At 39.7% G+C, this 15,953-nt stretch overlaps 1 protein-coding gene across 1 annotated transcript; it reads left to right on the forward strand.

The window, feature by feature from the left end:
• The first annotated feature begins 13,942 nt into the window (after positions 1–13,942).
• Positions 13,943–14,890, forward strand: LOC116907574 (olfactory receptor 145-like). The gene has a single exon (XM_032910609.1). It carries the CDS (start codon positions 13,943–13,945, stop codon positions 14,888–14,890), a length of 948 nt encoding a protein of 315 aa, XP_032766500.1.
• The last annotated feature ends 1,063 nt before the right edge of the window (positions 14,891–15,953 follow it).

Raw genomic sequence — 15,953 nt, forward strand, 5'->3', positions numbered from 1 at the left:
CATCCATATTCATCGCTGAGCCCAGAATAACCAAGATGGTGTCAAAAGATGAAACTGCAATAAATTTAGTTTGAATATCTTACTTAGCTTTTATTCACGGTTGTGGAATCCAGCAGTTCTCAGAACTAGAGCAGGCTCAAAGAACTCTGGGGCGACCATGACTACACATATGTGGACTGAAAACAGAAGGGATGAACTGACTGGTTCATGTTTGGGCTCTGCCTATTCAGCTGTCCACTTACCATGGACCGAAGGCGAGTAACCATGACTATGGAGGATTTACTTATATCTCCCATGCTGGGGTGTAAGTTCATTGAGAAGGAATGATGCATGGATGCATTTTTTTCAAGGCCCATATCTAATTTGAATTGGGTGTGTGAATTAAGAGACGGCAACCGGCATACCTAAACTCCACATTAGGTCATCATTTGTCGAATGCTCTCAAACCTACCTTCTCTTGGGCCTGCTGAAGTTTCCTCTATCTCCTTCTATTGATACCTTGGATTCCTGATTATAATCCACTCCCTTCTGAAACTGACTTACCTGAAATACTGGCCTATAACTTATCTATTAGCCACAATTAACCAACATTAACATCTTGTTAGATTTTGTCCGCATTTCACTGTGGACTTGACAGTCCTGGGATATATCTTGCCTGTTACATGTAAATTCTTTCTTTTGCTGTTCCTTTTAGAATGTTCCTGGCTTTATTCCCACAGTACTCAGAGAATGTCACATTATACATCTCTGTCTTCTGTTTAACTTACTCCCTTCTTGTGTTAGCTGTCTAAATATTACTTTCTTCATTGAGACTCCCCACCTCTTAAGCCAACCCATTTGGACAACAATGTACATGCATGCACAAAATGGCTTTGTATATTCTCTTGGACTTGAAAGTCTTTCAGGACAAAAACCTTATTTAAATAATTTGTCATCATATCAAGATGTCAATGGTGCTTTGATATGCAGGGAGAAGATTTCTAACTTTGGAAATACAACAGTAGAGGATAGTGTTAAGGCAGAGGACAATGAATATCATATGACACATGATATTAATTATCCTTTAATGTTAATTCTGAAAAAAAAAACAGATTTCAGAGCATGGTAAATATAATTAGCAGTGTGTTGGATTGAGGTGAACATCACAGAGTCATATCGTTCTTACCAAACTTTCTGAGAGTGTGATTTGAATGGAGCATTAATTAGGTAATCCACGTGAACTAGGTCTTTTTTATTTTGTTCTGCCCTATAATTTTTGAAAACTCATGTTTTACCTAATTATATCTTTTAATGGTAATCTCCAAACTGCAACACACGAGGCTGATATTTTATGAAAAAAGACTCATTATTGGGAGAGACAATAATGTCATAGCTTGCCACAATAGGAAATTTAGAAGTTTCCTTTTTGAAAAGTCAGGTACAAGAAAGGCTGTAAAAACCACCACTTTCAATTATTTCAATTGTGATATAACTTAAAACGCCTCACAAGATTTTTGGAAACATTCCTTCATGATTCTGACCTTGAGATGAACGGTTTTTATCAGAGAAAAACTTCTGCAGGTTAGGCCATGGTTTGGTTTATTATGTAAAAGTACTGTGTCAAGGTTTGAACTTACAGGTAATAGGACTGCCTCTGTGAGCTGGAAGATGAACTAGTAAAGATACAGAGACTTGGAATGATGCTTTAAAATCATGCTCAGAGAACTAGTAGGTTAAAAACCATCAGTTGCCAAGAGTAGGACACATTTCTGCAGCAGTGGTACCCTTCTGCTCCATTTACCTGTGGCACCCATGATCTTGTTGCAGCCACAGATGACTCCCAATGGTTCCCTACACTTGCCTCATTGCAGAAGAATCACTCAGATGGGAGCATACAACTCGCCAAGCATAGGGAATGTGCCTGTGCTGCGGTTTAGATGTTGAACGTTTCTACCATGGGCTTGTGGGTTGAAATCTTGGTCTCTGGTTTGGTGATGTTGATGGTGGGGGAACATTTAAAGGGTGGAGCAGAATGTGAGGTGATTACACACGCTATCCTTTTTGAGAATTAATGTTGCCTTCTTCAAATTGGTTTTCTCAGATCTGGTTGTTATAAAGCACTCACTTGACCCTTCTGCACGTGGCTGATTCCCTTCCAGAGTTTGTTGTTATGGGTGGTGCAGGCCGGAGGCTCGCACCAGAGGCTGAACAAACAGTTTATGCTGCTCAGCCTTAGATTTTCAGCCAGAAACTGTGAGCTAAATAAACTTCTTTTACAAAAGGTTGTCTCACTTATTTGTTATAGCAAAATAGAACAGGCCACAGGCTTCTAAAATACTATAATGTATATAAGTGAAGGCTTTCTTCATATATGACCATAATATGATCTTAACAGTGTAATGTGAAATGGGTGAAACTTTTTTTTTGGCTGGGCACTTCTTTTTTTCAATTTTTATTTAATTGGATATTTCTTATTTACATTTCACATGTTATTCCCTTTCCTGGTTTCCTGTACATTAGCCCCCTAACCCCTCTCTCTCCCCTTCTATATGGGTGTTCCCCTCCCCATCCTCCCCCCATTAGCCTTCCCCGCAACGATACCCTACACTGGGGGTCCCACCTTCACAGGACCAAGGGCTTCCCCTCCCCCTGGTGCTCCAACAAGGCTATTCTCTGCTACCTATGCAGTTGGAGCCCAGGGTCAGTCCATGTATAGTCTTTGGGTAGTGGTTTAGTTCCTGGGAGCTATGGTTGGTTGGCATTGTTGTTCTTATGGGGTTGCAAGCCCCTTCAGTTCCTTCAGTCCATTCTCTAATTCTTCCAATGGGGTCCTGTTCTTGGTCCAGTGGTTTGCTGCTGGCATTCGCCTCTGTATTTGACATGCTCTGGATGTGTCTCTCAGGAGAGATCTATATCCGGTTCCTGTCAGCATGCACTTCTTAGCTTCATCCATCTTATCTAGTTTTGGTGGCTGTATATATATATGGGCCAAATGTAGGGCAGGTTTATACTGGTTCTAACTATTTTCTTGGTTTTCAGGCTTGTTGTACAGGGGATCACCTGAGACTCTTCACTTATCTTGAGTTTATTCTCTCATGAATCCTGTCTTTCTCTTGCTTCCTCCCTCAGGAAATGGTATAGCATTAGAGGATGGGGTTATAGATTCATAGAAGAAACATATACAAGAGATTCATTGGACACTATTGTTATGACTCTTAGTGATGATATATTGAAATACTGAATTGAGAGAAGGGGTGTTAAGCTTTTGCAGCTCAAAAATAATATTCTAGGTTAATAGTTAGCTAGGTTTAACAGTTTGACTATATATATATATACATATATATAGAATATATATATACACACACTTCAAAATGCTATACTGTACATAGTTTATACATACATTTTTTTGTTTATGCCCTTTATATTTTTTCATTTTTTTAATTAACTTGAGTATTTCTTATTTACATTTCGAATGTTATTCCCTTTCCCGGTTTCCGGGCCAACATCACCCTAACCCCTCCCCCTCCCCTTCTTTATGGGTGTTCCCCTCACCATCCTCCCCCCATTACATTTTTATATACTAACAGAAACGCAATGAATTTATGAAAAAGCAAGTGGAGGAGTCATTGTACCTATTATGCTATTATTAGTTTAATGTTGGTGTGATAATGTATAAAAATTCTGTTATAGATGAGATAATGCCACATAATTAACAACTCATGTTACTGATTGCTCCAGAGTGGGCAACTGGGGAGCTCAGGACCAGAGTTGGAGAGGAGACTTTTGTAATTATATTTTTAAAAACTTAAACTGGAAAGCTTCTGTAAGGCAAAGGACATAGTCAATAAGACCAATCGACATCCTACAGATTGGGAAAAAAAATCTTCACTAACCCTGCATCCAGTAGAGGGCTAATATCCAAAATATATAAAGAACTCAGGAAGCTAACCACCAAAAAAACCAAACAACCAATCAAAAAATGGGGTATAGAACTAAACTGAGAATTCACAACAGAGGAATATTAAATGGCTGAGAAGCACCGAAAGAAATGTTCAAAGTCCTTTGTGATCAGAGAAATGCAAATCAAAACAACCCTGAGATCCCACCTTACACTAGTCAGAATGGCTAAGATTAAAACCTCAGATGACAACATAAGTTGGTGAAGATGTGGAGAAAGAGGTACACTCCTCCATTGCTGATGGGATTGCAAACTGGTACAACCACTCTGGAAATCAATTTGGAGCTTCCTCAGAAAATTGAAAATAAATCTACCTAAAGACTGAGCAATACCACTCTTGGGAATATACCCAAAACATGCCCCACCATGCCGCAGGGGCACATATTCCTCTGTGTTCATAGCAGCCTTATTTGTGATAGCCAGAAGCTGGAAACAACCCAGATGTCCTATGACAGAAGAATGGATACAGAAAATGTGGTTCATGTACACAATGGACTACTACTCAGCTATTAAGAATGAGGACACCCTGAGTTTTGCAGGCAAATGGGTGGAACTAAAAAATATCATCCTGAGTGAGATAACCGTGAAGGACATGCACAGTATGCTCTCACTAATAAGTTTAGCCAAAACAAAACAAAAGAACCAAAAAAAAAAAAACCCCAAGATACAGTTCACAGAACTCAAAAAGACCAACAAACTGAAGGTCCCAAATCCCACCTCAGTCCCACTTGGGAGGGAGAAGAAAGCAACCACAAGGGGGGAGAGACTGAGGGACAGGAGAGGGATAGAGGATAGAGTTGGAGGAGAGGGAAACATGATCTGGTATTGGGTGGGGAAAGGATTGAAGCCCTGAGGGTCTGCAGAAAGAATGGAAAGAGATGATCTCAGGAGGAAGGAGGTTGGGAGGATCCTCTAGGTACCAGAGACCTGGGAAGTGAGAGACTCTCAGGACTCAAAGGGGGGACCCTAGATGAAATGCCTTACACTGGGGAGAGGGAACTTATTGAATCCACCTCCAATAGAAAGATGGGGCATCAAGTGAGGAATGGGGTTGCTATCCCACAGTCAAAACTCTGACCCATAATTTTTCCTGTTTGAAAGAAATGCAGGGATGGAAATGGAGAAGAGCCTGAGGAAAAGCAGGTCCAGCGACAGGCCCAAATAGGAGCCAGCTCAAGGGAAGGCCCCAAGATCTGACACCATTACTGAGTCTATGGGGCACTCACAGAAAGGGACCTGTCATGACTGCCCTCCAAAAGACCCAACGAGCAGCTGTAAGAGTCAGATCCAGATATGTGTACCTAACAATGAACAGAAGCTGCTGACCCCTGTGGTTGAATGAGGGAAAAGCTGGAGGAAGCTGAGGAGGAGGGTAACCTTGTAGGAGGACCAGCAGTGTCAATGAACCTGGACCCCTGAGATCTCTCAGACACTGGATCACCAACCAGGCAGCATCCACCAGCTGAGATGAGGCCTGCAACTGAGATGGGGCCTCCAACACATATAGCAGAGGGTTTAGTCAGAGAAGATGCCCCTAACCCTCAAGAGACTGGAGGCCCCAGGAAGTTAAGAGGTCTGGTAGGGTGAGTGGGGTGGGGACCTACTTGTGGAGACACAAAGGGGTGAATAAATAAATGAATGAATAAATAAATAAATAAATAAATAAATAAATAAATAAAACTTCTAAATTTTGACCCATAGTAACACTATAGATTGAGCAAAACTAATGACTCAGAATAATAAGATATATTGTCAAGGCAGGCAGAGAACTTGTTTGTGCTATACATATCCAGGCAATCATGAATGAGGACCATGGAGCACACATTTTTCAGATACTTTCCAAATTGCAAGCAATGTTCTAAAATAATATATGGAGGAAATAATTTGCCCCTTCCAACAATTACCATTTTAACTGCGTAGATATGTTATCGGAGACCACAGAACTCTGGGTTTATTTATTTATTTATTTATTTATTTATTTATTTAGTCATTCCTTTAAAATATGAATGGGGGCTGTCTTAGTCAGGGTTTCTATTCTTGCACAAACATCACGACCAAGAAGCAAGTTGGAGAGGAAAGGGTTTATTTAGCTTACACTTCCACATTGTGGTTCATCATCAAAAGAAGTCAGGGCTGGAACTCAAGCAGGTCAGGAATCAGGAGCTGATGCAGAGGCCATGGAGAGATGTTACTTACTGGCTTGCTTTCCCTGGCTTGCTCAGCTTGCTCTCTTATAGAACCCAAGACTTCCAGCCCAGGGATAGCACCACCCACAAGGGGCCCTTCCCCCACCCCCTTGATCACTAATTGAGAAAATGCCTTACAGCTGGATCTCATGGAGTCATTTCCTCAAGGGAGGCTCCTTCCTCTGTGATAACTCCAGCTTGTGTCAAGTTGACACACAAAGCCAGCTAGTACAGGGGCAATATATTATGTCTGTTTTTCTTCTGTGGGCATGGTGTGGTTTTTCATTACTTCCTGGAGGATATTTTTACTGATGTAGAATCACATGTTGACAGTACTTGAGGCATGTTTTACTTTTAGCCCTTATGTCTTTACTTTCTCTATATAGAACTAACAATATGGCTGTTAGATCTTTTGTTATGTTGGTGCTGGTCTCCAAGACTGTGTTTGTCAGTCTCTGCTCTATATTGTCCAATGGAGAAATTACTGTTTTATTTTTCAGTCCAACAGTTCTTCTGCCTTCTGTATTTTTTTTAGTTTACTTTCCTTCTCGAATTACCATTTGCCTTCTTTTTTTTAGTTCGCTGTTTCTTTGATAAAATTCTGTGATGGCTCTGAACTATTTGGGGACCAATAGAAAGCGAGGAAAGTTCCACCATGCTACTCTTCTGTTCTGAGGTCACAAGTCAGTTTGTCTGATCTTCTCCATCTTTTAATTGTTTTGTGTTTCTTTTTAAAAATAAATCAATGTTTTTTCCCTGTAATTAGAAATGGGAACAGGATGAAGTTCATATTTTCTTTCTTAGATGCAAAACCTTTGAAAAATATATCTTTGTGTCAGTGAGATGCTTGAGCAGATAAAAGATGCTGGCAGTGAAGCCTGATACCTGAGTTGGAACCTGCATGGTGGGAGAAGAGAAATGGCTACCCCAACTTGTCCTCTGACACAGACATGCTATGAGGTGCATGCATGCACACATACTCCCTACTTCACTAAAATAAAATGAATTACTTATTAAGACTAAAAGATTCTTTTTGTTTCAAGAGTGTTTATGATTGTACATCATTTCCCCTTTCCCTTCTCCAAGTCCTCCCACGCACCCTCCTTGCTATCCATTGAATTCACTGCCTCTTTTCCATTAATTGTTGTTACATTCATAAATGTACATACATTAACTATTTTTTGGCTCATTTTATTTTTTCATTTTAAGCCATAAACAATATCCCTGTAAGTTAAAGTTCTAACTTTATCTTAGACACAGAGGATAAAAGATTAGCTTCCACGTGTGTGTGTGTGTGTGTGGTGTGGTGTGTGTGTGTGTGTGTGTATGTGTGTGTGTGTGTGTGTGTGTGTGTGTGTGTGTGTGTGTGTGTGTGTGTGTGTGTGTGTGTGTGTGTGTGTGTGTGTGTGTGTGTGTGTGTATGTGTGAGTGTGTGTGTGTGTATGTGTCTGTCTGTCTGTCTGTTTGTAAAGGTTCCAAAGTTGAGCTTTCTGACTGTAGAGCTCTGGTAAGAAGTGTGCTACATGTGCTACACTGCTTGCTCCTTTGTTGCTTTTGTGGTCTGTGTGGCAGTAGAGGCTCAGGTCCCCACTTAGTGTCACAGATTCACACTGGCAGGGGAAGTCGAGTGCCACCTGCAGCATATTTTTCAAGTCTGTTGCTTCCTGGTAGAGGTTTGGCCTCAGACAGTGGCAGGCATCAGGTTTTCATCTGCAACGACCAAGCGTGCAGAAGGCAGGAGTTTAGTCCAATTCTTCCTCTTGACATAGATGAGAGGCAGGGATTGAAAGCTAGGAAACGTTTTTTAAAAAATTATAATAATCTGGGTTTTCACCTTTTCTGTTTCTGTTGATAATGAAGAAAGAGACTTTTGTGATCTTTGCTTTTTAGTTTGAATTTTGAGTCCTCCCTAGAAAAATATGAAATTCATCAATATATTTTTTTCTCAAGTGCTGCTGGGTTCCTGAACAGTGTTTAGAATTTTAACCATCTGCCCATGTTTATTCATCTTTATTTGAGTAGTTGCTAGTCTTAAGAAAGTTAAAGGGAAGAATGGAGCTCTCAATCTGGCTTGAGCCAGTTTCTTACCATTCAGATTTTTAAAAACACTCATGTGGGTCGTCTTCCATTAGACACCTGTGCAGCCCCTCCCGCGTCAGTCCGTCTCAGTGCTCAGCCAATGGCAGAAGTTGAACGTAAATCCCTCAGGTGCCGACGAGATGCTCTTTGTTAAGAGAGGAATGTGTTTAAGGCTGAAGGTGCTTTCAAATATGCCTGTAGTCATATTTTACCATATGGCTTTTCCTTCTTTGCACTCACATATAGTTTCCTAATCTGCTAGTAGTCTATGGACAACTTTGGATCAGCTTTGGATGTGTTAATCTCCTGCTGAACTAGACTCTAATACACTTGCTTAACTGTAACCACACCTTCAGAGTATTAAAGTCATTGACTCTCTGCTTACTCGTTTTGAGGTTTGCTCCATTCTATGTACTGTAATGCTAAATATTGGCCCCCAAGATCTGGTCGCCCATGACAAGGAGAACCTCGGGAGTGAGGAGATAGTCAGGTACATCAAGTGATGCTATTTAGCCTTACTACTTAATTTAAAACGACTGGATGGATAAAGAGTACAGTCCGTAGCTAGGCGGAGGAGATGTAGGCAGAACTTCAGTTTCGGGGCTTGGGGTTTGAGGTAGAGACCACAAGGAAGGAGGGGAGAGAGAAGAAGGAAGAAGGTAGGTGGGTCATCAGAGCATGGCCATGAGAGCCAGCCAGTTGGAGTAGGAGAAGCCCAGGTGGAACGTGGCAAGGTATGTCTCCGGGTTATTTACAGTAAAGTAGACAAAATAGCCTAGGGGTTGATACCTGCCCAGCTCTTGTGCTTTTGAGGCTTATTATAAATATAAAGGGTTTTTTTTTGGTGTCTTTTATTTGGAAATAAATGATCAAAAAGTAGGGTAGAAACCCCAATTAATATTTTCTACAACATTTTAGCAAACTAATGTGTGGCAAGAATTTACTTTTAACCCAAATTGAGGTTTCAGATTCCTGGAAAAATGGGGATCTGGGAATCAAACTCAGGTTCTCAGGGTTGGTAGAGGGTTTCGATCCACTGAGTCATCCTGTTAGCCCATAAATAAGCCCAAATGTCTATGGATACTTGATTTTTGACAAAGAAGCCAAAATCATTAATTACTTAATTTATTCACTTACATTTCAATATCTGAACCACTTCTCCCATTCGCTGCCCCCCCATTCCTCCCCACTTCTCCCTTCTCTTCTGAGAAGGTGGAAGGTTTCCCCCTGTTTCCCTACCCTGATACTTCAAGTCTCTACAGGACTAGGTACATCCTTTCCTACTGAGGCCAAATAAGGCAGCCAAGCTAGAGAAACAGGATCCACAGACAGGCAACAGATTCAGGGACAGCCCCTGCTCCAGTTGTTGGGGAACCTGCATGAAGTCCAAGCTGCACATCTGCTACATATATGCAGGGGGCCTAGGTTCAGCCAACCGTAGTCCTTTGGTTGGTGGTTTAGTCTCCAGGAGTCCCCAACCGTCTAGGTTAGTTAACTCTGTTGGTCTGTGGAGTCCCTATCCTCTTCAAGTCTCTGAATCCTTCTCCCATCTCTTCCACAACTTAGAGCTCCATCTAATGCTTGTCTGTGGGTCTCTGTATCTGTTTCCACTGGCTGCTGGATGGAGCCTCTCTAATGACAGTTATTCTGGGTTCCTGTCTAGAAGCACAGCAGAGTATTATTTAATAGTGCGAGGGATTGGTTCTTGCTCATGGGATGGGTTTCATTTAGGGCCTGCCAATGGTTGGCCATTTCCTCCCATCTCTGCTCCATCCTTGTCCCTGTACATATTGTAGGCTGAACACATTTTGAATTGAAGGTTTTGGGGCAAAGGTTGCTGTCCTTATCTCTCCAATGGGAAGTCCTATCTAATATAGGGGGTGGCCTCTCTGTGAGGCCCTTGAACATGGAGATTTCCAGCTGGTACCCAGCTAGAAGCTTCACTCCTACTGACTAGTATTCAAAGTGCTGAAAGGTACTTTGCATGCTACTGGAGGAGAAAAATAAATAAAAATACCAAAACAAAACAATCCAAGCAAAAATGTTCTAGTGTTTCATATAGAACATATTTTAATAAATCACCAAGTCCTGATTGCCTTGGGAACCCAAAAAATTTATGCCATGAGGGTATATTTTAAATGTGTTCAAGGAAATTTTAGAAACAGTAATTTTGTAAATAATTGAAATTCACTTTAGTAGTTACTGTATTTATTTTTTTATCTTAAATACAAATATCTATAATTGGTGATTTTCATTTTTCTTTTTTCTGCTTTATTATGCACTTTTTCATAGACTTCACCAATCTTGTACTTCATTATCTAGAGAAATGACCTGTGATTCTTTTCATCTTCTGACATTTGTTTCTGAACTCATATAGTCTGGGTACATTTTCCTACTTCAAACTTTCAATTTCATGTCAAGATTGACAGTTATTCAAGATTAAATATAAAATTTGGCTCCAGTTTCACTCTTTTTAACAACTAAGTTGTGGCAATAGCACAACAACCCCTTTACTACTGTCTTGAAGGTTTAAAATTTTTTTTATTTTTATTTTTGCTGTTATTTTCTTCTATCCCTTTTATGAGAAATCTTGCTGAATTCTCTCTTTTAATGTCTCTTATATTTTTTGTTTAACACAAATCTCAACATGACCCTTAATTCAGGGAACTTTCATTCTCTTCCCTCTTTTCCTCCCCTTCATTGCTGCTTTTCTATCCTTTTGTCCTCTCTCCATATCTCTCATCCTTTCTTGTGTTCTCACGGTCTTTTGTAATTATCTCTGTACCTCATGCTAACTTCCTCTCTCTAGTTCTTCTAGTCATTTTCCCCAGTACTCTCTGGCCATATTAATCTTTTAAAGTACTGTAGTTATTTTTTTTTTGTGCCACTAAAGAACAAACTTTTAATGGCTCCCAATGACATTCCAAAGGCAAATGAAGCTTGAGGTAGGCATTTAGTGCCTATTTTACTGCCCTCTTACAAATTTTACTCTGATCTGAGTCTATGTTACAATTGTGTGGGAAAGGTACTCTCAGCATTTGTTCAGAAAATCAGGCAAGGAGCATAGATTGTTCTTTGAGCTTAGTAACTCTGATAAGGCGTTCTCATTGATAGCCTTTGTGAATTAGCTGTGGCTCCTATGGCTGTTTTCCCTGTCTACATTCTTGTCAATAAATAACAGCATTAACACTCTATAAGTATTTGGCTATGGGATAATATTCTGTTCAATATCCAGCATGTATTCTTAGAGAACTAGAAAAAAATGCTTATTATTCATTCTTCTATTCATATTAATAGAGGATCCTCTGTACGAGTCTAGTTTAATTGCTTTAAGTGCATCAGAAGTATCTCTGACAAAAATAGAGAAAATTCTTTTGATATTATGGATTTAGATTAAGAAGTATGTGTAATAAGCATTAAAAAGGCATTATAAACAAGATAGTGTTCCTCTTAGACACCAGGGCCATCAAATAAAAACCAAGATCCAGAAATGGGCTATTTAACAATTGGAATTATTTGCCATTGATGTCTCATAGATGCCCCGAAAATTATAGGCTATTGCCACTGCTCTTGAATATGCCCATTTTCCAGATTCCTGGAAAAATGGGGATCTGGGAATCAAACCCAGGTTCTCAGGGTTGGTAGAGGGTTTCGATCCACTGAGCCATCCTGTTAGCTCATAAATAAGCCCAAATGTCTATGGATACTTGATTTTTGACAAAGGTGCCAAAATCATTAATTAATTTATTTATTCACTTACATTTCAATATCTGAACCACTTCTCCTCCCATTCGCCCTCCCCCCCCAGTTCTTGATAGTGATATACTATTGCTGATGACACTATATATTTAATCATAACATGGAGAAGGAAAGCTTGTATATACCTAGATGCTTTATCCCAATTATCCAGTTTTATAGTGCTAAAAGTCTATGCATGTCATCATAGGTGAAAAGTAATAATGAATTTTACCCAGCAGTGAACATTGAGAGTTATAACAACAGACGATATCACAGGATTTATCTATTGGTGCAATCACCAATATTGGTAACTAATCAGTTTCTGATTGGATTTTAGGCATGATACATAGACAGAATTCATTCCTAGAATGGTTCTTGGTGCCAACTACCTGAGACTAGATAGGTTATAGAACCTAGGGAAGTACCCATGACTGTTTTCCTGTTTGGATGTAGTATTAAACTGACTTCTAATAGATTTCCATAATACATTATACCCATGGATTAGTGCATCTATCAACCTTCATCAGAGATGGTTTGTCAGTAGATGTTATTAACACAGATATATACGGATGGTCAACAGGTAGCTAATAAGAGAAGGAGAGTGCTCAACCCTAAATGGGACCTCCACATCATCATCTCTCAAGTCTCAGGGTTGGTAAGGGAGTAAGGTTGGGAAGATTGTAAGAGCCAGAGATGATATAGGACTACACTGAGACAATGTTTTTAGGATTCAACATGTTCGCTGTTTAAATGAGGTCACAGTAGTTGCAACAGTTGCCTCAGAACTGTGAAATCAAGCCTGACAAAATCTAAGCATGGAGGAAGGATGTGGTCATGATGTTCCACCTCTAGATAAGGAACTATTGGCAGTTGATAGTTACTGGAAGAATGTGGACCCCAAGGAGTTACTTACACTCACTTAGATGTCCCTAAACACATAAACATATTGGAAGTGCTGACAGGATTCAGTGGGTTTAAAGAGAGAGAGAAAAGGAAAGATAATGTTGTGAGGGGATAGTGCTGACAGAGGATGAATTAGGGTGAAATCAGGGATGAACTTGATCAAAATGCACTGTGTACACATGTATAAAAATTTCAAACAATAAAAAGCAATACTTGTTAAGGCCAATAAGCCAGTGTCATTACTGTTGAACGAGTCTGTAAGAACCATAGCAACAAAGCCTGATCTCTAGGGAGGAAATACCTGGGAAACACAACCTTTCCAGTTTTAATTAGATACCTATGATTACAAAGTCATAAAACCCTCTCGAGTCATTACCAGGTAGCTCTTATGACATCAGTAAATACTATTTACCAACCTCTGGGCTAGAGAAGACATCCTGGGCAATACCACCATCAAAAATCATGATCTACAACCCATAGCCTTTCTTAGTCAGAAAGAATGAGGGTTCGGGATCCCCAGTCCAAAATTAATTTTCCTCATCGTGAGAGAACCAAATGTAGTGATGGTAGAAAAGACCATTTTTATCTGGGCTATACACCTTACAGCTCATCAACGCCATGTGTATTTGTCCTTCTGTGAGGGCAGAGAGGAAGAGTCAGTAAGGTCATTTCTGAGATCCATCATGCACACAGGTAAGTATTGAATGCATGCATGTGGTTATTTTATTATTTTTTTCCCAAACCACCTCTGACAGAGCTAGTGAGTCTCTGAAGTGCTTTGTATGTTCTCCTGTGAAATTATCTCTGAACCTGTTCTGGGAGGTAGAATTTCAAGGTAGAAGCAGAACAGAGATGCTGCAGAGACAAGAATGGCCACTGTTGCCCTACATATTATTCCTAAAGAAATGGTCTTCCATATATTTATGGTTATTTCTGTACCTTAGCTCCCTTAAAATGTAGAAAACAGAAGCACAGAAAAGGATGGGCTTGTTTTTATCTTTCTTTTCACATTCTTAGTCTTGTGTTGAAGGCTTGGAGATTGGAGAGGGCTTGTATTTTGTTGTTACTTACTGTTATTACTTTTACTGTTGTAACAGATATGACCCGGGAAAGAATGGCTTTAGGAAATGACTCTTCAGTGACAGAATTCATCCTGCTGGGCTTGACACAGAATCAAGAGCTCCAGCTGCCTCTCTTCTTCCTCTTCCTGGGAATCTATGTGGTCTCTGTGGTGGGGAACCTGGGCTTGATTGTTCTGATTGTTTTGAATCCTCACCTGCACACCCCCATGTACTACTTTCTCTTCAACCTTTCCTTCACAGATCTCTGCTATTCCTCTGTCATAACCCCCAGAATGCTGGTGGGTTTTGTGAAGCAGAACATCATCTCTCATGCTGAGTGCCTGACTCAGCTCTTTTTCTTCTGCTTCTTTGTTATTGATGAATGCTACATTCTGACAGCGATGGCCTATGACAGATATGCTGCCATTTGTAAGCCCCTGCTTTACCAGGTCACCATGTCTCATCGGGTCTGCCTCTTGATGACAGTCGGGGTGTATGTGATGGGGCTTCTGGAAGCCATCACACATACTGGCAACATGCTAAGCCTGACCTTCTGTGATGGCAACATCATCAATCATTACATGTGTGATATATCCCCTCTTCTACAACTCTCCTGCAGAAGCACCTCCATGAATGAAGTGGTGGTTTTCATTGTTGTGGGTTTTAATGTAACAGTGCCCAGCCTGACTATCTTTATTTCTTACACTTTGATCCTTTCCAACATCCTCAGCATCCATTCTACAGCAGGTAGATCGAAAGCCTTCAGTACCTGTGGCTCCCATGTGATAGCTCTTTCTCTTTTCTTCGGAGCTGTAGCCTTCATGTACCTTAAACCTTCCAGTGCATCTGTGGATGATGATGATAAAGTCTCTACCATTTTTTATACAATTGTGGGCCCAATGCTGAATCCTTTCATCTACAGTATAAGGAATAAGGATGTTCACATTGCCCTGAGAAAAACTTTGAAGAGAAGCACATTTCCTTAAGTAGAATTTGTAGTTGTATGGGAGTAATGTCTTAGGACATGTACGGCTTACAGGTAGGGAGATGACTGGAGAGATAACTTCTTTCCTGAGCATTTGCTTACATGCAAAAGGCCTGGATTTAACTCATAGCATCTTAAAGCAGCAATACCAAAATAAATAAATAAATAAATAAATAAATAAATAAATAATCACCACACCAAAATTTAAAAAGTATATTCAAATGCAAAACATGTATTCAAATGCAGCTAATATTATTCAAAATTAAATTAATTGTATAGGAAAATTCAGAAGTATAGACAATAAAGGATGACTAATCCTTCATACTCTCACAGTACAGAAAATAGTTTATTCTGTAATTTCACGAAAGCATATATATTATTTTTTCAGTATTGAATCCAAGCAAACACATTTTTTTTTGTAGCCATCTACCAGTATGGTACATTCTAGCTTCAGAAATCTTGAGGTACAAAACTCTGGATGCTATTACACTTGGAAATTGTTAGGTCCTGAGATTTTAAAATGTATACTTTTATTTGATATTTTTTGCTAGTGTGTGTTTAAGGAATAATATTCAGACTATTGTATGCTAGGCAAGTGCTATTCCACTGAGCTACACCTGAAGCACAATTGTGAGATCTTTGATTAGAATATAGCTAGAAGTTTTATGTTGCTCTATCACTGAAATACTGATTTCAGAAGCCTTGGAGAAAGTAACACAATAATTCAGTTAATAATCTGCCAGAAAATATTTAGGAGATTTTATTTTAAAGGCTCCTATGTTTCTCCAAAGCCTAAAGTATGGACGGGAAATGCCTCCCTTACTCTTGTCTTTTTAAAATATTCTTAAAGGACTCTGGTAAAGAAGACTTGATGAACCTGTTGTAATTCCAGTGCTCTCAAACTGAAAACAAAACAATTTAAGTCCTTCATGAGAAAGCAAACCTGTATTAGGCTTTCTCTTCATGGGCTTGAGGTGGGCATGTTTGTAAAGACAGGCTACATCTACTTTGGGAAGAAGTTCACTGCACAAGTTTACTGCTTATCACTGGAGAAACTTTCACTT

This window comes from Rattus rattus, chromosome 8, assembly GCF_011064425.1.
Source record: "Rattus rattus isolate New Zealand chromosome 8, Rrattus_CSIRO_v1, whole genome shotgun sequence".
NCBI lineage: Eukaryota > Metazoa > Chordata > Mammalia > Rodentia > Muridae > Rattus > Rattus rattus.

Bases quoted from the DNA above. Each gene is read 5' to 3' on its own strand.
- LOC116907574 (XM_032910609.1), top strand. From the start codon at position 13,943: ATGACCCGGGAAAGAATGGCTTTAGGAAATGACTCTTCAGTGACAGAA.